Source organism: Equus caballus, chromosome 1 (assembly GCF_041296265.1).
Source record: "Equus caballus isolate H_3958 breed thoroughbred chromosome 1, TB-T2T, whole genome shotgun sequence".
Taxonomy (NCBI): domain Eukaryota; kingdom Metazoa; phylum Chordata; class Mammalia; order Perissodactyla; family Equidae; genus Equus; species Equus caballus.
In genome coordinates this window covers 128,707,598-128,730,081 of record NC_091684.1, presented here as the reverse complement: position 1 = coordinate 128,730,081, position 22,484 = coordinate 128,707,598, and the positions used below count along the sequence as shown (strand labels likewise).

Genomic DNA, 22,484 nt, shown 5'->3' with positions numbered 1-22,484 from the left:
TTGGGGAACCTTGGCTATCTCTGCACCTCTCTGTACAGCTCTCTTCTCTCCAGTACTATGCCCTGTGAACTCCACCTGCCTTGGGACTCCCAACTCTGTCTTATCAACTCATGGCAGAACTCCACCTGGAATCCACCTTCCTGCACCGTGGCCTGGAAACTGTCCCCAGGCATTAAGCTTGAATATTTGCTATCCTATTCTGATTCTGTCGACCTATTTATCTCCTTACTCTGAGTTTTGTGACCCCTTTCTAGCTTTTTTTGTTTTTTCAGGTATGAGGGCCTTCTTGAGGATTTCTTGTTGGGGGGAGGGGGGGTGTCTCATGGCTACAAAGTCCCTTAGCTTTTGTTTGTCTGGAAAAGATTTAATTTCTCCCTCGTATCTGAAGGATATTTTTGCTGGATAGAGTATTCTTGGCTGAAGATTCTTGTCTTTGAAAGTTTTGAATATGTCGTTCCATTCTCTCCTCGCTTTTAAGGTTTCTGCAGAGAAATCCGTTGAAAGCCTGATGGGGGTTCCTTTGTAGTTATTTTCTTCTCCCTTGCTGCCCTGAGTATTCTTTCTTTGTCATTCGTTTTTGCCAGTTTTACTACTATATGCCTTGCAGTAGGTCTTTTTACATTAACAAATCTAGGAGATCTGGAAGCTTCTTCCACACATATTTGCTTCTCTTTCCCTAGGTTTGGGAAGTTCTCTGCTATTATTTCTTTGAGCGTGCTTTCTGCTCCATTCTCCTTCTCTTCACTTTCTGGGATACCTATAATTCTTATGTTGCATTTCCTCATTGAGTTGGATATTTCTCGGAGACTTTCTTCATTTCTTTTTAGTCTTAGTTCTCTGTCCTCTGTCTGGAGCATTTCAACATCTGTCTTCCATTATGGTGATACGCTCCTCTATGATGTCCACTCGAGCATTCAGGGAATCCGTATTTTGTTTTATCTCTTCCATCATGTCCTTCATCTCTAATATTTTTGATTGGTTCTTCTTTATAGTTTCAATCTCTTTTGGGAAGTAGCTCCTGAACTCATTGAATTGTTTATATTCTCTTTTTACCTCGTTGAGTTTTTTGATGATAGCTATTTTGAATTCATTGTTGTTTAGCTTACATATTTCTGTGTCCTCTGGACTAAGTTCTGGTGCTTGTCATTTTCTCTCTGATCTGGAGATTTGGTGTAGCATCTGATGTTGGAAGGTCAGGTCTTTCTCCTTCTGATATTATTCGGTTGCAGGTACAGCCTGTCCCCACTGGGTGGGGGTTGAGAGCCACATATTCTGAGCCCTCTGCCTTCAGCTGAGATCCCAGGGGCTGGAGCTGTGCTGAACAGGTGGGGTGAGCATGCACTCCAGGATTTCTCCATCAGCTCTTGCTATCTGGGGTCCTGGGGTCTTGGCTTGATGAGGTCACCCCCACACGAAAGCTTTTGCCCTGTTAGAAGGCTTCCCTCTAGGCTGCAAGGGCACTTGAGGGTCCTGGGTGATCCCGCAAACAAGCAACCCCTCCCCGACTCCTTCCCTCATGGAGCCTCCCGCAGCAGTGATCACAGTCTTTAGGGGAGGGAGCGAAGTTCTCTCTTACCCCATTCCAGCTCATCCGAGGGGGTCTCTAGCCTCTCTGCCCTCTGTCGTGTGGCTGCATGTCTCTCTGAGGTTTTGTGTTGTTAGGATGTCTTCTGTTGGAGTACGGATGTCCCTTTTCATTGTATGTTGGAAGGGAGAGAGTCCCGGGCAAGTCTACTCTGCCATGATGCTGATGTCACTCTGTGTGAGTTCTTTATCTATTTTGGAGGTTAACCCCTTGTCAGATATATGATTTGCAAATATTTTCTCCCAGTTGGTGGGTTGTCTTTTCGTGTTATTCATGGTTTCCTTTGCCTTGCAGGAGCTCTTGAATCTGATGAAGTCTCATTTGTTTATTTTTTCTTGTTTCCCTTGCCAGAGTAGACATGGTATTTGAAAAGATCCTTCTAAGACTGACGTCAAAGAGTGTACTGCCTGTATTTTCTTCTAGGAGTTTCATGGTTTCACGTCTTACCTTCACGTCTTTGATCCATTTTGAGTTAATTTTTGTGTATGGGGAAAGATAATGGTCTACTTTCATTCTTTTGCATGTGGCTGTCCAGTTTTCCCAACACCATGTACTGAAGAGACTTTTCTTTCTCCATTGTATGTTCTTAGCTCCTTGATTAGCTATCTGTAGATGTGGGGGTTTTTTTTTATGCTTGTTGGTGAGGAAGATTGGCCCTGAGCTAACATCTGTTGCCAATCTTCCTCTTTTTTTTCTCTCCCCAAAGCCCCAGTACATAGTTGTATATCCTAGTTGTAAGTCATTCTAGTTCTTCTACGTGGGATGCCACCACAGCGTGGCTTGATGAGTGATGCTAGGTCTGTGCCCAGGATCCAAACTGATGAACCCTGGGCTGCTGACGGGAGCACACGGACTTAACCACTCAGGCACGGGGCCAGCCCCAGATGTGTGGTTTTATTTCTGGGCTTTCAATTCTGTTCCATTGATCTGTGTGTCTGCTTTTGTACCAGTTCCATGCTGTTTTGATTACTGTAGCTTTGTGGTATATTTTGAAATCAGGGATTGTGATGCCTCCAGCTTTGTTCTTTTTTCTCAGGATTGCTTTAGCTATTCGGGGTCTTTCATTACCCCATGTGAATTTTAGAATCTTTGTTCTATTTCCATGAAGAATGTCATTGGGATTGCATGAATCTGTAGATTGCTTTAGGTACAATGGACATTTTCACTATGTTTATTCTTCCAGTCCATGTGCGTGGAATATCTTTCCGTTTCTTTATGTCATCATCGATTTCTTTCAGTAATGTCTCATAGTTTTCATTGTATAGGTTTTTTTACCTCCTCGGTTAAATTTATTCCCAGATATTTTATTCTTTTTGTTGTGGTTGTAAATGGGATTGTATTCTTGAGTTATCTTTGTGTTAGTTTGTTATTACAGTATGGCAATGCAACTGATTTTTGTAAGTTGATTTTGTGCCCTGCTACTTTTCTGTAGTTGTTGATAATTTCTAATAATTTTCCAGTGTATTCTTTAGGGTTTTCTATATATAAAATCATGTCATCTGCAAACAGTAAGAGTCTGATACACTTTTAAAAAAATGAAACATTACAGATACATTTCAAGTCCTCTATTTTCCATGATTCCATTCTTTTCTTGCCCTTTACAGAGGTAAGCAATATTCTGTATTTGATAATTATCATTGATGTTTGGATTTTTTAAAAGTTTTACTACTTATGTGTATATCAATAGATAATATCTATTACTAGTATTATCTTGAAGATTTAAAACAATGTCATGTCATTCTTCAGTTTTCTTCCTTTTTTCATTCAGCATTAAAAAAATATTTATCCATATGATACCTGTCGCTTTTTTTTTCTTTGCTAATATGAATAGTGCTGCAGTGGATGTCCTCATTTGTGTCTCCTTGTGCACATGTCCAGAATTTGTTTAGGAAATGCTGGGTCTTAGGGCAGGCACCTCTTCACTGAACTGTATATTGCTGAGATAATCTCCATGATAATAGTACCAATTTATACTCCCACCAGCAATGTTGAAAAGTTCCCATTTCTCCATATCCTCACCAACAATTGATATTATCACATCTTTTAATTTTTGCCAACCCTATATATGTGAAATTGTTTTCTGTTACAGTTTTTAAAAAATAACGCATTTCCTTTTTGCCCACTAGAAATTCAATGTCTTCTTTCCGTCCTGGAAGAGGACATAACGAAAGTCGGAAGAGCGTGTTTTATACCAATGAAGAGTGGGAGCTTTTAGACCCAAGCCCTAAGGACCTGGAAGAGTCTGTGGTACAGGAAGAAAGGAAGAAGCCAATCCCTGAAGGAAACAGAGGTATAGACAGGGCTCCCGTTGTCTGTCATTCTCTCCACTACTATCTGTTACTCACCAGTGATGTAGCAGACCCTTTGGTAGTAGGTATTTCTAGAAGCATAAGGCCCAATGGGAGTTGCATTCTCTTTGTGGGAGATAAAACACGAAGGCTTGAAAAATTAGATGTAACAAGGAATAAATAATTGTCCAGTCTGTGGACAGTTATTTTTATTTTTTATTATTTCTTTATTATCGAATTCCCCAATTGTTCCATAAATGTCTGTGTACAGTCAGCCTGTTCAGATGAGGGGCTTACGAGGCCTGCAGGTGTATTTAGGTGCTGTGTCTTCTTAGATCTTTCAGTCCGAACAGCTCCCTGCTCTGTTTTTGTCTTCCTTTCTCTTGCCATGCTTGTTGAAGAAACAGAGTCTCTGTGCCAAGGAATTTCCCACGTTCCAGATTTTGCTAATTGTACTTCTCTGGGGTCAGCTTAACATCCTCCTTCATCGCTGTCTTTCCTGTATACTGGTCGATAGAACAGAGGCCTGCCCAGATTCAAGGTTAACTTTTAATTATGATAAGAGTACTTTTTTTGGGCAGGGGCGTAGGGGTGCTGTGTATTTCCTGTTGCATCACATCTAGAATCACGTCGTGTCTGGTTTTCTCTCTTTTTGTGGTATTAAGATCAATCAGGATTTAGGGTTGTCAGCCTGATCCATTCATACAGTTCTCCATCGGCCTTTTGCCTGATGTGTTTAGCAGCCATTCTTGGTGCTATATCCATTGATCCATTGAGGGAGTATTGATGGTTGCTTTGTTTTGTTTTGTTTTGTTTTTTTGAGGAAGATTAGCCCTGAGCTTACTACTGCCAATCCTCCTTTTTTTGCTGAGGAAGACTGGCCCTGAGCTAACATCCATGCCCATCTTCCTCTACTTTATACATGGGACGCCTACCACAGCATGGCTTTTGCCAAGCAGTGCCGCGTCCGCACCCGGGCTCCTAACTGGCAAACCCCGGGCCGCTAAGAAGCGGAACGTGTGACCTTAACCGCTGCACCACTGGGCCGGCCCCTGTATTGATGTTTTAAATGTAAAATAACAATAAATAATTTTGAAATTCTGCCTTATGCTTGATTCTAGCACAGATTGGCAGGAGTAGGAGGCAGGGTTTTAGGAAGTCTTTACTGGGAGAGTATTTACTAAAGGAAGTATTTTTTCTGTCCCCTGGGAAAGGACTGCCATGACTTGCTTTAAGGGGAAGCCTACTTCTGTTCCACGGGATCGTAGTATGGAACCCTGCCATCCAGTGTGACCTGGTGTAAAATGTGGCCAAGCCGAGTATGCTTCATTAAGTAATGCATGGCAGAGCCAGTGGGAGGACCCAGGAGAGGGGCTCATTGTGAACTGGGAATGCCTTCTGGAGGCAGAGGGATTTGGGCTGGGGATTTGAATTATTGAAGATAAGCATTGTTGGCTCTGACTTCCTGTGGAGACTGGAGGAATGAAATGGAAGGGATAAATGTGAACAAGATTGGGAAGGAGGAATGAGAAAGGCTCAGAAACTTGGGAAAGGCAAGAAACTCCTAGCACCCTGGACAGTTTCTTGATGGAGCAGCCTTCTCAGCCTCTGCCCAGCCCCTGATCCCTTTGAGAGGGGAGCCTGTGTGAAAGACATGGAGGGACAAAGATGTCTCTGGACTTTGATCTTGCTTGATTCATGGATGTTTCCTTTAATGGCCCCAAGAATCACCCCGCCAGTTTTTAGTCTGTGTTATATTTATGGGGAATGGACTACCCTTCTTTTTATTTTTTTCCCTCTATTTTTAAGTAAACTTTTTTTTTGTTTTCTTTCTTTTCCCCAAAGCCCCCCGGTACATAGTTGTATATTCTAGTTGTGAGTACCTCTGGTTGTGCTATGTGGGACACCACCTCAGTGTGGCCTGATGAGCGGTGCCATGTGTGCACCCAGGATCTGAAGTGGTGAAACCCTGGGCCGCCGAAGCAGAGCACGTGAGCTTAGCCACTTGGCCACAGGGCCAGCCCCTTAAGTAAACTTTTGAATCGAAGTTTAACATACAGAAAAGTCCTCCAATCAGAAATGTGTAGCTTGATGGGTTTTCACAAAGTGAACACACCCATGTACCTCCAGTTACTTCAAGAAACAGACAATCCCAGCACTTCAGGAGGCGCCTCCATTCCCAGACCCCCTTCCAGTCACTACCCCCTTGCCCCAGGGACAACCACTGTCCTGACTCTGAACAGCAGAGATTTATTTTGTGTTTTCTTACTTTATATAAATGGAATCTGTCTATATGTACTCTTGTGTCTCCTCTGTATGTTTTGAATATATATTTGAATTCATCTACGCTAAAATTTATTTGGATCCCTGAATATTTTTAAATACCCATTTTTAAGGAAGGGAATACCATCATGCTTTAAAATATGTGTTTACAATTAAGAAAACATACATTTGGATGCTTTTTTGTTTTTTTAACTAAGGACAGATTAACAGAAATTAAGGATTCCTAGTATGTCTTTAAGTCCTGCCCTTGGAACCTATACTGTCTAACTTCGTAGGTGGGGGCCCATCCTCAATAAGATGCCCTGGGGGAAGGGATGTGGTTTTTCAGGATGCTGTGGGAGCTTGGAGCACCCATGTTCTTCCCTGGCCTGTGTCTGTTCTGTTTGGTCCTGAAAATACCTGAAATGGAAAAATGGTGATGTGAACATATGGGTTTAATAGTGAGCTTTTGTGAATAGATTTTGGAAAATAAACCTAGCATTACAAAAGCATTTTTAGAGAACTATGGTACCATTTTGTAATAAATTCCTAATTAGTGCCAATGTACCAGTCTACCTTTTTTCATTTGTTTTAAAGCAAAGATTGAGCAATCCAATAGAAGGTTTTCTTTTGGAATGATCACATGGTAGAGTTTTATAAGGAAGGAGCCAGTGGGGAGAGTCATCTGATTTTAGACTTGTTATTATTGAGAATGAGGTGGGCGCAGAGAGGCATCTCCCTGCCCATGTCCTCTAGGTGATGAATGCAGAACTCCTTGGAGGCTGGTAGTTGAGATGCTTCTGTGTGTTACAGTTTCCTAAGGGCAGAGTTAGCCTGTACTTAAAGATCAAGTTTTGTTTTTATGTAGGAGTAACTGGCTCAGGATTTCCCTTTGATTTTGGACGCATTCCCTACAAAGGAAAGCGCCCTTTGAAAGACATGATTGGATCGTACAAAAATCGTCACAGTAGTGGTGACCCTTCAGCTGAGGGGACCTCGGGCAGTGGCAGCACCAGCAAGCCCATCTCCGAAATGCAGCTGCAGGTCCAGAACCAGCAGGAAGAGCTGGACCGGTTAAAGAAAGACCTGTCGAGTCAGAAGGTAACTTTTCTTCTTCACGTTTCTGTCCTATCCCGTATCAGCAGCCCAGGGACCTGAGGAGCAAAGCCTGGCTTTCGTGTTTCTGAATCCTTTATTTCCCAGAAGGTACTCTTCCCCTGAAAGTTTTATGTTTCTGTGGCCACCATCCCAGGCCCTGCTGCTCTGCTTGATCGTTTGTTCAGTGACATTTGAGTTTCCAAGGAGAATGAAGACCCTCAAAGTGGGTCAGGGGAGGGTGTGGTCTGCACCATGCCCCCCGCTGCCCTCACATTAAGTCTCTTTGAACATAGCTTCAGCCCAGAGTCCATTAACACTTGTTTAAAGAGGTTCTACATCCTGTTCAGCAATGCAGTTTCCATCTGTGCTAGTTAGATCTAATTACACTGAATTGCTCAGCAGGCCAGTGAATTTTAGAGCTCAGGTTTTTTAGTATGCATGAACATTTACAGGGAAGCATTGCTAATTACAGTATGTGTGCTTGTTGTTTCCTCTTTCCTGTTATTGTTCTCTACAGACAGTCTTTATGGAGTAAATTTTTTTTCCTCTATTTTTGAGATCCTTCAAGAGCAAGTTCAGTATTAAAATGTTTCCAGTAAAGTTTCTTCATTTCCTCAAATTCCAGTGATTGTTCCAGGTAGAGTTGTCACAATTTCTGCTTTCCTCCTCTCCCTGGCACTCCTTACCCTTCACTCCGTCCTCCTCTGGCTCCCAGGAGCTCGTGCGGCTGCTGCAGCAGACCGTGCGGTCGTCACAGTACGACAAGTACTTCACGAGCAGCCGACTCTGTGAGGGGATCCCAAAGGACACTCTTGAACTTCTGCACCAAAAGGATGACCAGATTCTGGGCCTCACCAGCCAGCTTGAGAGGTTCAACCTGGAAAAAGAGAGTCTTCAGCAGGAAGTGAGAACTCTGAAGAGCAAAGTGGGCGAGCTCAATGAGCAGCTGGGGATGCTGATGGAGACCATCCAAGCCAAGGATGAGGTCATCATAAAGCTCTCGCGGCAGCTCAGCGAGTGCGAGGGCAGTGTGTCTTCTCCCACCTCAGCACCTGGCTCCCCCTTGGCCGCCCCCTCCGGCAGGGACCAGCTAGAACTGGACAGGCTGAAAGTAAGTACAGGGCGTGGGCCCTGATTACTGTGACGAGAAATCCAAAAGCCTGTTAATAGTCTGTCTGCTGGTGTCACTCTAGAGCTGCTGGTCTCAGGGAGCTAATTTGACGTGATAGCAGAACAGCTGTACAACAGTACTTGTAGTCACATAATTATTAGTTTTCTAAGAAACTTCCTTGGACAATGACAGTCCAAGTCCAGCCATACTGCCGTTCCTCAAAACAGTTTCAGCTCTTTCCCATCCCTTGCTTTCATGTAGCAGAGACTTCTCTACTTATATATCTTTAGGGTTTCATTATTCCATGTGACCTAGTAAGGCTGTTCCCTCTGTGCATGGATGCACCCACCAGCATCATTTACACAGCCTGCCTCAGGACCTAATGGGGGCCAGGTGAGGGATCATTGTTCCCAACAGCTTGTGTGGGGTCAGCTGGGAAAGTAGACCCCGGCTGTCAGGCAGGCCTGGGAAGAGGGCCTGCTCAGAGTCGGTGTCCCCTGCACCCAAACTGGGAGGGTCCTGACATTGTGAGAAGGGAGGGCAGAGCTCCCCTCCCAGTCGGCTGGCCCCAGGGGTGGGAGGCTGGTTCCTGCAGAGAGGTGACTCTCTGGAATGGTGACCAGCTGATGAGGTAGGAGGAGCACACAGCTTTTGTAGGAGGCAGGGGCAGTCTGACTCTTTGTGCCTGTGGGAAAGCCTGCCAATCCTGAGTATAGAGCTGAATGGCCTTGGGCCATTGTCAGCCAGGCCACAGGGTTGTAGAAGTCCTGCTGCCACCAATTCTTGAGTTGGAGAAGTTCTGGGTGAAGTGTCTCCTAGGACATGAGACATTGGGTTTAGCCCAATTGACACTAGCTGACCCCAAACAGGTCTGTAGCTGTAGGTCCCACCTAGCCCCATGGCCTCCTCACCTGACTACCCTCTTTTTGCAAATAATTTGACACAGGGGTGTTTGCCGCCCGCCCGCCCCCCCCAAATGCAGTTCATCCTTTAAGGGCAAAGATTGGCTCCCGTTGAGTTCATTACTGAGCACTTACTTCACGCCCAGCAGTACCTCTCATGCAGTGTCAGTGAGCAGGATGACTAAATGATGGATGTGTGGAGCCTTAAAGTAATTCCACAATGGCAGTTAGAAACACTGGAATAATGGAAACCTCTTGTAATGTGTAACTTGTAATGTGTATGTGGTCTCCATAGTGACCACTTGTCAGTGACGACACCCAGTCGATGTGTGAGGCCAGAAGGACTGGTTAGTGAGAAAAGCCATGAGGGCAACAAAACCAACAAAAAACCAGATCTCATTACTTTATAATCATATCCAGTACAAAAATAGCCATGTTTAAAAAAAAAAAGAGGTCTTGGTTAGTATTGCCAGTAAAAGTCAGTTTTGTTTATATATAAAACCTGGAATATGCCTGACCCTAAGTATACATCCCATCAGTAATACACCATGTTACAACTACTTATTTAATGTCAACTGAAATTGATATTTTGCAAGGATGTCTATTTTTGTAGTGTTTAGAGACTGACGCTGGGGCTTTTGGTTCCCAGGTTGCAGTGCGCAAGGCTGGGCAGTGGGGGAAGCACATGGAGCAAGTTTTTACAGGAAGCCGAGCCTGGGTGTGTGGGGAAAGTGTGTCACTTTGTTGTTGTGGCTCTATACAACTCCTTTTGGAGACAGCTAACAGAGTTGATCAGAATTAGACTTTTCACCCTTGTCTTTTTGCAGCATAATGGGTGGGTGGTTTTAAATCAGTCACATTTTTTTCTCCAGCATTTCTCAACTTTACACTTTTAAATCCTGTAGCTCCAAAATTCCACAACAGTCAGGTTAAGTGGTGACATAGCTTATGAAGAGGCAGAATGGTTGTTAAGGGACCTACCTGTGGCCTGTGGGTTCTGAGTGGGATAGGTGAGTCCTGCCTGGGTCCTGACCTCATGTTTTCTGACATTGCTGTGCCTGATGCCTGTTACTACCAGTGTAGGGGCATCCCCTCAGCCGTGCAGAAGGCATTCACACCTAACCCACGCCGCCTCCACAGTGGCAGTGGGAGAACTGAAGAAAGGCTGGAGGGAGAGCTGTGGACAGAAGGGGGTCTGTTCTTACTTCTCTGCCTTTCGCTTTGTGTTTCCATATTTCTTCCTTTGACCCCAAATTTAAAATATCTAGGTGGGGAAAAAAACGTCTAGGTGTATATTGGTTGGGGGGAGCTATCCTTTTTTATGGTTACTGTTACTATGCTGTTTCTTGCTTTATAATAAGTGTACATGGCTTGTAAAGATTTCTGCTTTTTGGAGTTTGCTAACATTTCTTTTTTGGTCTAATACATGGCCATTTTCTGTTTCTGTGGTATTTTGAGATTCTGATAAATTCTGTGGTATTTAAGATGCCAGGAGAATGGAGAACATCATGATTTGGATCAGAAAGGGAAGTCCTTTGGGCTTTGAAATTGGATATCTTGTGATTGGGCAGGTGTGATGCATATCAGAGCTCAGTGGGAGTTGGGGGGCCAAGCACCTGGGGCCAAGAGCCCAGCAGGCCTGGCTCTAGAGGTCTGTTTCCCAGCCCTGACGCTTAGTAGTTGTGCAGTCTCCCTATGGCTCAATTCTTCACTTAGGAAATGGGGATGCAGAGAGTGGCTGCCTAAGAGTTGTGAGGTTTAAATGAAATTAAGAATCTTATGTGCCTAGCATGGGGCACCTGTAACCCATAGCAAGTGTTCCATACATGTTAGCAGTTAAAAGGACCGTTGAAACATTTTCAGTTCTTCTGTAATTTGTAGGGGAAATTGTGTACCCCCATGATGGTTTCTAGTTTGGAGATTGGGGCACATCTCCAGACACATCTTTGGGGAGTGACCAGTCTCTGTCCTGTGACAGCACAAGAGTCAGTGCCTTTCTTGACTACTCCTGGCCTGCCCTTGGAGCTGTCATAACCAGAATTTCTCCTGTGACTGAGGGATCAGAAATTCCTTAGAACTTCAAACAGAGTGTGTGGGGGGACACACATTTATGGACTACTGAATTGGTAGAGAGCATTTAGGAGTCCCTGCCCTGATTGTCTCAAAGGTTCCCTTTCACTCTCGTTGCTCAGAGTTTCAAGGACTGAAGCTAACACATAGCATCCACCTCTACCAAGCCTGAACTTTCGGTTGGACTTGGCAGAACTTGTCACCAGCTTGTGATGATCTCTTCAAAACATAAAGCAAATGTGGCAAAAGTTAACAATTGGCGAGTTTAGATGAACGATATATTGTGTTCCTTATACTTTTCTTTCAACTTTTCTGTAAGTTTGAAACTTTTCAATGTAAAGATGTTGAGGAGCGTGTTCTCCCAAGTGCCTTGTATACTGTAGGCTGTAGGTGCTCATTGCTACCTGTGGTTCTTTAATTAAGGGCTTTGTATATATGTGTGTACCCTTTCTGTGTAAACTGGATACATAAAAATAGAACCTACAGAAAGTATGTTCAGTTCCGCTAGTTAAAAAAGAGATGAATGCAAGATATTGCTTTTTGTACCACCTCAGTGAATGCGGGTAGATAAAATATTTGTGTCGATCTAGGAAATATGTCCTGCTATTTCTCCTATGGTCAGTTGAGGAAAATCACCACCGTTAAATGAATTCATTTTCCCCATCTCCTTCATTACGGTGGTAGTCCCTGCCTTCCTCCCATTGCCAAGAGTGGCCACAAAGATTAATCAGAAAGTGCCTGACAGCCAACCTTCGGTTCCTTAGAGCTCCTTCTAATCAGCAGGGCTTTTTGATTGGTGCGGCAGCAGAATGTTAATTATATAGAACAGTTGGTCAATATTCTACCAGTAGAAATTGATGGGGTTTTTTTTCCAACAGGATAATCTACAGGGGTATAAAACCCAGAATAAATTTCTAAATAAGGAAATTTTGGAACTCTCGGCTCTACGGAGAAATGCAGAAAGGAGAGAGAGAGATCTGATGGCAAAGGTGGGTGAGCATGGATATATTCTGTTATCTGGTGGGAGATATGATTCAGAAACCACTTAAAAATGGTTATGCTTTAAAATCAGTTCAACTCCCATTTGGAGGGCTGTGGTTACTGATGCCAAAATATATTTGAAATATATGTGGTGCACAGAGCTATGTACTTAGTCTCACTTTGTCTCTGGTGAAGACAAAGAGAAATGCCCTGAGATGTGGTTTCCATTCACACATATAATGGAGTTTATAGAAAAAAAATTAAATACAATTCTAAGGTCTCCCAAATTAAGGTTATTTGGATTTTGGTTTATGCTGTTGAGTTGTGTGAATCAGTTTCATATCTATAAATGGGTATGATGAGGATAATGCCTCCTATGTGAACCTGATAGGGTTGATGTGAGAGTCCGATGTGATTGTGGCTGGAAAGGACTTTGCAAAGTGTACAGACATCACAAACATTACAGTTATAATCCAATGAAATTCAGTGATGCTTGTGTCAACAGCTGTTATTTACCTAGTATACCTTTTGAACATTCCTCAAAGCATCTTCTCAAACCTTGTTCTTGCATATTTTCCAGGAGTGTATTTGGTTTGTCTGATAAGGTGGCAGATGGGAATTAGTCCTAGGTCACAGGATCCTAAAAAAGTGTTGATATAGCATGGGGTGGCTGCTCATGGCCCATGTGCCAAGTGGCACTTAGCTTGACCTCAGTAACTGGCATGTAGCCTGGTTTCTGCTGCTCACCTCAACCCTGTCCAGAACTGATGCATGTGATGGCATCCAGAGGTCTTATTACTGGTACCTCTTCTGTGCCAGAACCCCTAAAAGGAAGAGGGGGGCTCACGGCAGGCCATTTTAAACATGACCAGTGGCCTATAGCATAAAGTCATCTCTTGTCTTTGATATAGTCTCTGGCTCACTTCCTAGTAGTTTTGGGCTTGTCATTCATTGATTGCTTGAGGTACCTAAAGATTGCTTTTCCTGTGTCTCTGTCTGGATGGAGGTAACCACCACATTCTCTGCAGTATTCTAGCCTGGAAGCCAAGCTCTGTCAGATAGAAAGCAAATACTTGATATTGCTCCAAGAAATGAAGACACCAGTTTGCTCAGAAGAACAGGGGCCTGCTCGGGATGTCATAGCCCAGTTGCTGGAGGATGCTCTGCAGGTTGAGAGCCCAGAGCAGCCGGAACAAGCATTCATTAAACCTCATCTTGTCAGGTAAAGGTGCTAGCAACTGTTGGGGCTATTGCGACCCATTTCTGAAGTCCCCTCTTTCAGCAGCAGTAGTCATTCACAAAGAACTTGACACAACTGCATGTGTCTCATTTGATGCTCATGACAGGTACTGTCCAGTCATTAGAACAGATAATCTCATCATTCTTGCTGTAATGAGTGATGGAGCTAGGATTCAGCCCAGGTCTTTTGATTCCAAGACCCTTCTCCCATGTACCATGCCAAGGTAGACGATAGCCTTAGTTCCCATCCTGCAGCCAGAGGAGCCAGTCTTCCAAGGAGTGTTCCAAGTAGTAGGAACCATTTCCTGAAACACAGCCGCACCCACAGGTAGTTCAGAAACAAAGGGGGTCCCGAGGTGGGGAATGGCCTTCTTTGTAAGGGAAAAACTCTTGAGTAGCCTGATTCAATGGTCCAGAACTCAGTAAGGGTCTGATACGAGCTGTGGACACACTTGCCTGCAGAATGCACTCGGACACACACACACAGTATTGCATATATTTTTCAGAAAATCAGTCTGGAAGCCTATGATGGATCTTGGATTAAGAATCTTCGTGTCCTAGTTTCTGAAAAATAAGATCATGAAATATTGGAGTGAGGAGAAACCGGCCACTTCACTCAGTCCAGTCTCCTCTGCTTCCACCCCCTTGCCACCAGGGCCTGCTGCCCAGGTCTAGGCCCTCCTTGCTTCAGTTTGACACGATCCTTCTGTTTTCTGAGCATACAGCACTGGCCTTCATCAGTTCAGATGACAGTGGAAAATATGCTCAGAACGTGACCCATACCATTGTTACAAAACTCTTATTGAGGTCTGTGTGCCAGACTTGCACATGAGGAAGCTGGGGTCAGGAAGGTGATGTAACAGCCTGTGAGTGGCAAGGATGGGACCTCAGCCTGGGCAGGCAGATTCCCAGGCTCAGGAGCAGCATCTCCAGGCTGCATACCTCTGCTTTGTTCACAGTGGTGGTGGTGGTAAGCTGTGAGGGCATTCCAGCAAGCTGCTCTGAAGGCACCACATTGTCTTCCTTTGTGGATTTTGGACTCTTACCATTCATGTTGTATGTTTCAAACTTTAGCTATAAGTAGAACAATGACTGTGCATATTGATTTATTTTTAACTCCTTTTTTTTTTTTTTTTTTTTTTGCTGAGGAAGATTGGCCCTGAGCTAACATCTGTTGCCAGTCTTCCTCTATTTTGTATGTGGGTTGCTGCCATAACATGGCCACTGACGAGTGTTGTAGGTCCGCGCCTGGGAACCAAACCTGGGCTGCCAAAGCAGAGGGCGCTGAACTTAACCAATAAGCCATGGGGCCAGCCCCTATTTTTAACTTTTTATTATGGAAAATTTGAAACACACAAAGAGTAGGCAGAATCAACCCCCACCCATATGCAACTGATACCCAGCTTCAGCAATTACTAATGTTCTGCCAATCTTGTCTTGTCTTATTTCCCCTCACCCAAGTTTTCTTTTTCTGGAATATTTTAAAGCAAGTGCCCGACATCATGTCGCTTCACCTTTAAACACTACAATATGTATTTCTGATGACACTTTCTAATATACTAATCCCACCATATTCATATCTTTCTGCAACTTATTTCTTTGAACATTATTTTCTGAAATTATCCAGGTTGATAAATGTAACTCCTGAGCATTTTTTTACCTGCCTCACACAGCTTCATCGTATGAGTATGCCACCACATCTTTTTTCCTTCCTCTCATGGTGGACATTTAGGATCGTTTCATTTTTTCTGTTACAAACCTTGCTGCAATGAACATCATGTCCGTGTGTCCATGTGAGAGAGTTTTGGGTACAGACTGGGAGTGGAATTCCTGACCTACAGGGAATGCCTGTCTTGAACTCTGCTAGCTGCAGTTTCTGAAGTGCTTGTACAAGTTTATGTACTCAGCAGCAATGCGTGAAAGGCTTTTGTATTAGTTACCTATGGCTGCCATAACAAATTATCACAAAATTTGTGGCTGAAGACAATACTTGTTTACTATCTTACAGTTCTGTAGGTCAGCAGTCCAACACGGGTCTAACTGGATGCAAATGAAGGTATCAGCAGGGCTGTGTTCCTTTGTGGAAGATCTAGGGGACAGTTTGTGTCCTTGCTCATTCAGGTTGTCAAACAGTTCCTTATGGTTGTAGGACTAAGTTTCCATGTCCTTGCTGGCTCTCGGCTGTGGCCATTCCCAGCTTCTAGAGGCCACCTGCATTCCTTGGCTTATGACCCCTTTCTGCCGTCTTCAAAGCCAGCAAGAGCAGGTCCAGTCCCTATCTCGTTTCACATTTCTCCTATCTCTTCTTTCATTGTTGCATCTCTCTGGCTGACTCTTCTGCCTTCCTCTTCCACTTTTAAAGGCTCCTGTGATTACATTGGGTCTACCCAGAAAGCCCAAGAGCATCTCCCCGTTTTGTGTGCTGTAACTGTAATTCCATCTGTGATGCCCCTTCTGCCGTGTCCCATAGCATAGTCACAGGTTCCAGGGTTAGGGCAAGGACATCTTTGGGGCCATTGTTCTCCTACCACAGCCTTAATTCTTCTTTATTCATAATATCTTACGGATATTTTCTCACTTGTCTTTTCACCTTTTAAAATGATATTTTTGAAACATAAAAGTTATACATATGTTGGGGCTGGCCCCGTGGCCGAGTGGTTAAGTTCGCGCGCTCCGCTGCAGGCGGCCCAGTGTTTCGTTAGTTCGAATCCTGGGCGCGGACATGGCACTGCTCATCAGACCACACTGAGGCAGCGTCCCACATGCCACAACTAGAAGAACCCACAACGAAGAATACACAACTATGTACCGGGGGGCTTTGGGGAGAAAAAGGAAAAAATAAAATCTTTTAAAAAAAAAAACAAAAAACAAAAAAAAAGTTATACATATGTATAATATATAAACATACATACACACATACATTTATATAGCCAGATTTTTGAGCCTTGTTTTTGCAGTATTATTTATATTTTCTTCACTGCTTTTCACATTTAGAGCTTTAAGCCATCTAGAATTGATTTTTCTTTCCCGCATATCATCAAGAAGAAAGCTGAATTAAATTTTTTTCCATGTAACTCGCCAGTTCTCCTCTCCCTGTGTGTCAGGAAATTTATCATCTCACTGGATTGAATGCCTGGTCATATGTCAAAGTGCCACTTATACATGGGTTGATTTCTAGGTTCTCTTTTCTGTTTCGTTGATCTTTTTGCCAAGATCACATCATTTAATTTTTCCCTTTGTTTTTCTCAACAGTGAGTATGATATTTATGGGTTTAGGACTGTCCCAGAGGATGACGAAGAAGAGAAATTGGTTGCCAAAGTCCGAGCTTTGGACCTGAAGACTCTCTACCTCACAGAAAACCAGGAGGTTTCCACTGGGGTCAAGTGGGAAAACTATTTTGCTAGCACAATGAACAGGGAGATGATGTGCTCTCCAGAATTGAAGAACCTGATTCGTGCAGGCATTCCACATGAGCACCGTTCCAAGGTGTGGAAGTGGTGTGTGGACCTTCACACCAAGAAGTTCAAGGACAGCACTGAGCCAGGTTACTTCCAGACCTTGCTTCAGAAGGCTCTGGAGAAGCAGAACCCAGCCTCCAAGCAGATTGAGCTGGACCTGCTGCGGACTCTCCCCAACAACAAACATTACTCGTGCCCCACCTCAGAAGGCATACAGAAGTTACGCAATGTCCTGCTTGCCTTCTCCTGGCGGAATCCAGATATCGGCTACTGCCAAGGTCTAAACAGGTGTGCGCTCAACCCACAGAATATGCCTCTTTGCCATTAAGATAACTTGTAGGCACCAGGCACTGCCTGACAGCTCCCTTCCCTTCTAGTCAAGAAAAGCCAATATTTTAAGGGAAAGAAGTAGTTGCAATGAGCTAGTTTTGATTGTGCAATATCCCTAATTCTAGAATAACTGAGAGAAACAAACATGCTTTCAGAAAGTATTAAGAATACCAAAGTTAAAAACAACTAAGGGTTTTTTTTGCTGAAGAAGATTGTCCCTGAGCTAATATCTGTGCCTGTCTTCCTTTATTTTGTATGTGGGGTGCTGCCACAGCATGGCTGATGAGTAGTGTAGGTCCACACCTGGGATCCGAACTTGTGAACCCCAGGCCACTGAAGTGGAGTGCACCGAACTTAACAACTGTGCCACCAGGCCAGCCCCAAGGTTTCTCATTTTTTATTCCTTCTTGTGCTCATCACACTCCGGTTTTGATCAGAATTTTAATTTCATGACATGAGTGAAAACTGGTAGCCTCTGTTCGTCTATACAGGATTGTTGTGAATCAAGAACTTGCCCCAAACAATTCTTCAACTCGTTGAAACTTAGCTCTTGAAGAGCCCAAACTCGTTTTCTTTTGGATTAGAGTCTTTCTACAGGTCTTGCATATGTCCCTGCTTCCACAGGCAGAGGACACTGAAAAGCTTCTCACCTTTTCGTGGTGAGTGAGGCTCCTCATTCTGAGCTGAGCTGGGCCAGGATGAGACCCTGGGAGGTCCTGAGGTCTGCTCTCCATGAAGCTGCTCCCTGTCACTGGACTTTGAGTGCTGGTGGCTTTTTACCTCTTGTCTGCTGCTCTAAGCGGGATCCATTATCTGCTGCTTTTGCTCACTGCTGTCCTTGCGCTTGTCCATTTATATTCCTCTCTGTGTAGTGAAAGTCAGTAACCAAGCTTGTTAGAAATTTGGATAAGGTACAAATGGAGAAGTTCAGTCTGCGTTCTTTAGGAATTCTCCTGTAAGTCAAATGCGTGAGTTGAGTTTTGAATGCTGACATTTATTCTGGCTGCTTATGGGCCTTTTTAATCCTCATCGTGCCAGATACTGACCTCCAGATAAGGGTATCTATTTGCATCTGAAATGAGAGTATTGCAGGAAGAAAGGTTTTTAAACTGGAATGTTACCTGGTTAAGACCTGAAACCAAATAGTTTCCAGGAACTCACTGCCCCTGTGGTGATGAGGACAGGGTGGCCTCCTTGTGCCCTGAAAGTAAAAGGAACTTCAGCTGCTCCTCAGTGGTCTCCATTTAAAAAAAACCTGTAGGGGGCAGCCTGGTGGCGTGGTAGTTGGGTTCATGCACTCAACTAGGTGGCCCATGGTTTGTGGGTTTGGATCCTGGGCGCAGATCTACGCACTACTCATCAGGGCGTGCTGTGGCGGCATCCTACATACAAAATAGAGGAAGAGTGGCATAGATGTTATGCCACTATGTGTGGGGAAGACATTCTTCCCCAGGCAAAAAGAGGAAGATTAGCAACAGATGTTAGCTCAGGGCCAATTTTCCTCACCAAAAAAAGAAAGAAAGAAAGAAAGAAAAGCCTGTAAATAGAATACTCCTAATATAAAACAGTCTTGTTCTCTATCTAAAAATTCCTGAAAGATGAAAACCTCTGAAACCCAAGGGATTCTGGCGAGGACTTGAGCGTGCCTGTTTGGGAGTACAGTAACACCCCATTTATCTGGCATAGTCATGGAATCAGTTCTTTCACACAGAAGTACAACTTCAGAAATTGAAGCTTTCTCTGTGTACCTCAACCCCCATCACCATTAGGGCCTCTAAATTTTAATCATCTTATTGGATTTTTTTCTTCAAAATATTTGTACCTACCTTCTGAGAACCCAGAACTTTACCAGAATAACTTCAGCCTTTTCTAAGTGATTCAGGCCTGTCATCTTGAACATCAGCTAATTTAGAGTGATGTCCTCAAATGCTCTGCTGATTTAGGCTCTTTGCCCCTTTTCCTGGCATCCTCAGATGCTGTGGATTTGGTTTCTGTGCTTGCATGTCCTGGTTTTCTCTCCTTACCCATCTCTGCACGTTGTCGCCTTTCTACTCTCCGTCCCATTCATGCCTACCTGAGGCACCCCCTTCCCATCCATCTCAAGTCTTTTTAGTTTTTTTTAACCTTTTAATTTGAGATGAGTTCATTATAATTTTATCTAAGGAAGCGAAAAAACAAATTCTGAGAATGGCTTTAGGGTTTTCCCATAAGTAATGCACAGAAGCTTCATGTCATGAGCAGAGGTTCTTAGCTCTCAGACACGTGGAGAGGAGTTTTTCTCTGCTCTCTGTCTTTCCATCCTTCGGCTCTGAGTGCCTGCGCAGAGCCAAACCTGGGATGACTGCATAAGTACTCTTGATGACTGACATTGGAAAAGCTCTACCCAGGTTTCCTTATGAATAACATGTGGTTAGACATATGGTCTCCTTTTCCCACCATGTGCATGCTGTGGACACAGTTCCTTTAGAAAGCCCTACAGAGTGGCTCATTTGTCTGAAGCCCCATTTCAAGCAGAATGGTACCGGGAAAGTTGTTTTTAAACCATCATATGTTCTTTGTCTCTTACACTCACTCATCTCTGGGTTTTTTGTGCATAAAAGGCTTAGTTGGAACTTCTTGAACAATGAACTTGAAGAATTAGCTGCATTAGCAAAAATCTTATAATGAAAACATCTTTTTTAAATGAGGCTGGTTGATCATTGGGAAACAATTTCATTATCTTTAAACAAAAACCAAATGAAGTGTGGGGTGTAGCTTTGCTTCTCAAACTTTGGGAAGCACCTTGCTTGCCAAGGAACACTTGCTTATTTTCCTTCACTGGAGAAGTAGATGTAGCCGTGGTTGTGAGGGAGAAAATGGCACATTGCACGTGTCTCCATGGAGACGGGCTGCACTGTCTGTGTCTGGGCGCAGGGCACTGGTGCTCACCTTCTTCTCCATTTGCTTGTAGATTGGTGGCAGTGGCCCTCCTGTACCTGGAACAAGAAGATGCTTTCTGGTGTCTAGTTACCATAGTGGAAGTTTTCATGCCTCGAGACTATTACACAAAGACTCTTTTAGGATCTCAGGTACTTCTAAAAATATTGTCCTTCAGTCAGCAGCTTGTAGAATTAGAGCTGAAATGTGACCTGAATTAAGCCTTGGCTCGGGGAGGCTCCATGTGCATGGCTTCAGCGACTGACCCCTGAAGAAGGTGCGCTGCAAGGCGGGGCATGCCTTGGAGACTGAGCCGGGCTGTTAGTGAGCAAGTGAGCGATGGGTCGGGTTCCCTCAGCGCGCTGGAAGCCAGCAGGTTGATTGTGAGAAATAGGCCAGCCCTGCAAACCTGCTGTTTAGGTGCCTGCTCAGCACTCTCTCCCCTGGGCACAGCCTACCTGGCCAGCTAAGCCGCAATTCAGGGGTGCTTGGGGAGCCTGATGTGTTAGCTTAGGCTCTCCAAGAAGCAGAGGCCAAGGCAGGAGTAGATGTGCCGGAGATTTCTGAGGGTAAACACCTGTGAAGGACCAAGAGGAGGGACCGGGCAAGGCCAGGAGAACCCCCAGACCAGGGGAAGGAAGGGGGCTTGGGTGGGAAGGGTCTCAGGGTACCATGTGGTTCTGAGAAAGATTTGGCTAGGCCAGTGGGGAGTCCTCAAGCCAAGGTCACCTGTTAAAGGCGCACACGTCTCATAGGAATGAGCTACGTTAGTGCCCCTGCAGTGCTCACTCAGTGGCTGGGAGGAGCCAGTGGGCAGAAAGCTTCTGCAGACGAATCCAGTGATGGATCCAGAGGGGCTGTGCTGGGGCCATCAGTCACCTCCTGCAGCAGGAGACCTGAGCGGTGCAGTTCATGCCTGCCACACCTGAAGTCTGAAGCCAGGGGACAGGGTCGGATGACATGGACTGGGAGAGCCCAGAGTTTCTGTCTCTGCTTGGGACAGTCCTGGCTCGGGACCAGACCCTTGACCCTTAAAGCCCAGGGCGTTTCCTCCCTAGGCTGGGCTGGGGCTGCTGCTGTCACTGGCTTCTCTGATGGGCTTTCCCCACTTTCCCACTGGCAACCCTTCTCATGTCTGAGCTTCAGTTAGGTCCTGCCCAAGAACCTTTCTCTCTCTTGACAACGGCAGTGCCTGTCTGTGCTCCATTGTGTCCTCTTCTTCAAGCTTATGCCAGTGCGTAGCCAGCCTGCTCCCAGAGCCACTCCCCGCTCCCCCCCCCCCCCTTGCTCTGCTCCAGATCACAGAGCTCCGCCCACAGGCCCTCTCCCAGCTCCTGACTCGGCCCACGGAGGCACTGGCAGGAGACTGGAGGATGGCAGAAAGGGAGCTGAGGGTAGTTCTCTCCCTCTTCATCAGGGGCACTGCCTCTCAGTGGCTTTATCTCCTCCATGGCGCCAGCTTGTCTGGCAGGTCCTCTCTGGTCCAGCCTGGAGGTGGCTTCCTGCCTTTGCTTCAGGGCCACCTCATCTTTGGCTGTTTGGCTTCTCAGCTTTTCTGTCACCAATGTGACCATCTCCCTGGGTGGCTTCTTTTGCTTGGTCGGGCCCTGACTGAGTTTCATGTTATTTGTGCATTTCTGCCTTTGGGAGGGGCCCTCATTATTGCCTTCTGTCACCACCTCTCTAGGTCCCCAGGCCAGAAACGCATCAGCCTGGATTTCTCATTCCTCTCCCTCTCTGTCCCCATAGTTACACTTCTGATCACTGCCACCTGCTGGCGGCTCTCATGTCTGTTCCCCATCTGTCCCCTTACACTGGTAGGTTGCCATCCCCTCTCCTACACCATTGCAGCTGCCTCCTCCCCTTTCTTCCTGCCTTCACTCACTGGCCTCCCCAGTTCCCCCATCCATCTCATTCACAGATTCAGCCATGTCCCCTGCTGCTGGGCTCCCAGGGCTTCTCAAGGCCTTCACAGTAAAGCCCAGGGCCCTCCGTCCACACTCCGACGCTGCCTGCCCCCTGGGCTGCAGGAAGCACAGTGTGATAGAACACTTGCTCTCTGGCCCTGCCCTGTCGTGCTCTGTATTTTTGATATGTAACACTTGCTCTACCTAGAACACCATCGCCCTGCTTGCCTCCTAGAAAGCTCCTGCTCAGCCTTAGCTCATAGACCACTTCCTCTGTGACACTTTCCTGGCTTCCCAAGGCCAACTTCAGGGCTCCACTTCTGTTGCCGCTGCTCT

The 22,484-nt window shown here is 45.1% G+C and overlaps 1 protein-coding gene across 3 annotated transcripts in view; it reads left to right on the top strand.

The window, feature by feature from the left end:
* The window catches only part of TBC1D2B (TBC1 domain family member 2B), an 84,795-nt gene that overhangs the window by 47,393 nt on the left and 14,918 nt on the right, over positions 1–22,484 (top strand). For 2 of the 3 annotated variants that reach the window (XM_070232624.1, XM_005602868.4), the window contains exons 4-10: positions 3,712–3,875; positions 7,004–7,236; positions 7,949–8,344; positions 12,195–12,305; positions 13,326–13,519; positions 16,789–17,283; positions 20,276–20,393. In XM_070232624.1, coding sequence (XP_070088725.1) covers positions 3,712–3,875; positions 7,004–7,236; positions 7,949–8,344; positions 12,195–12,305; positions 13,326–13,519; positions 16,789–17,283; positions 20,276–20,393 — 1,711 coding nt within the window. The remainder of the gene's footprint in view (positions 1–3,711; positions 3,876–7,003; positions 7,237–7,948; positions 8,345–12,194; positions 12,306–13,325; positions 13,520–16,788; positions 17,284–20,275; positions 20,394–22,484) is intronic. The other variant, XM_023652517.2, reaches the window with a different exon arrangement.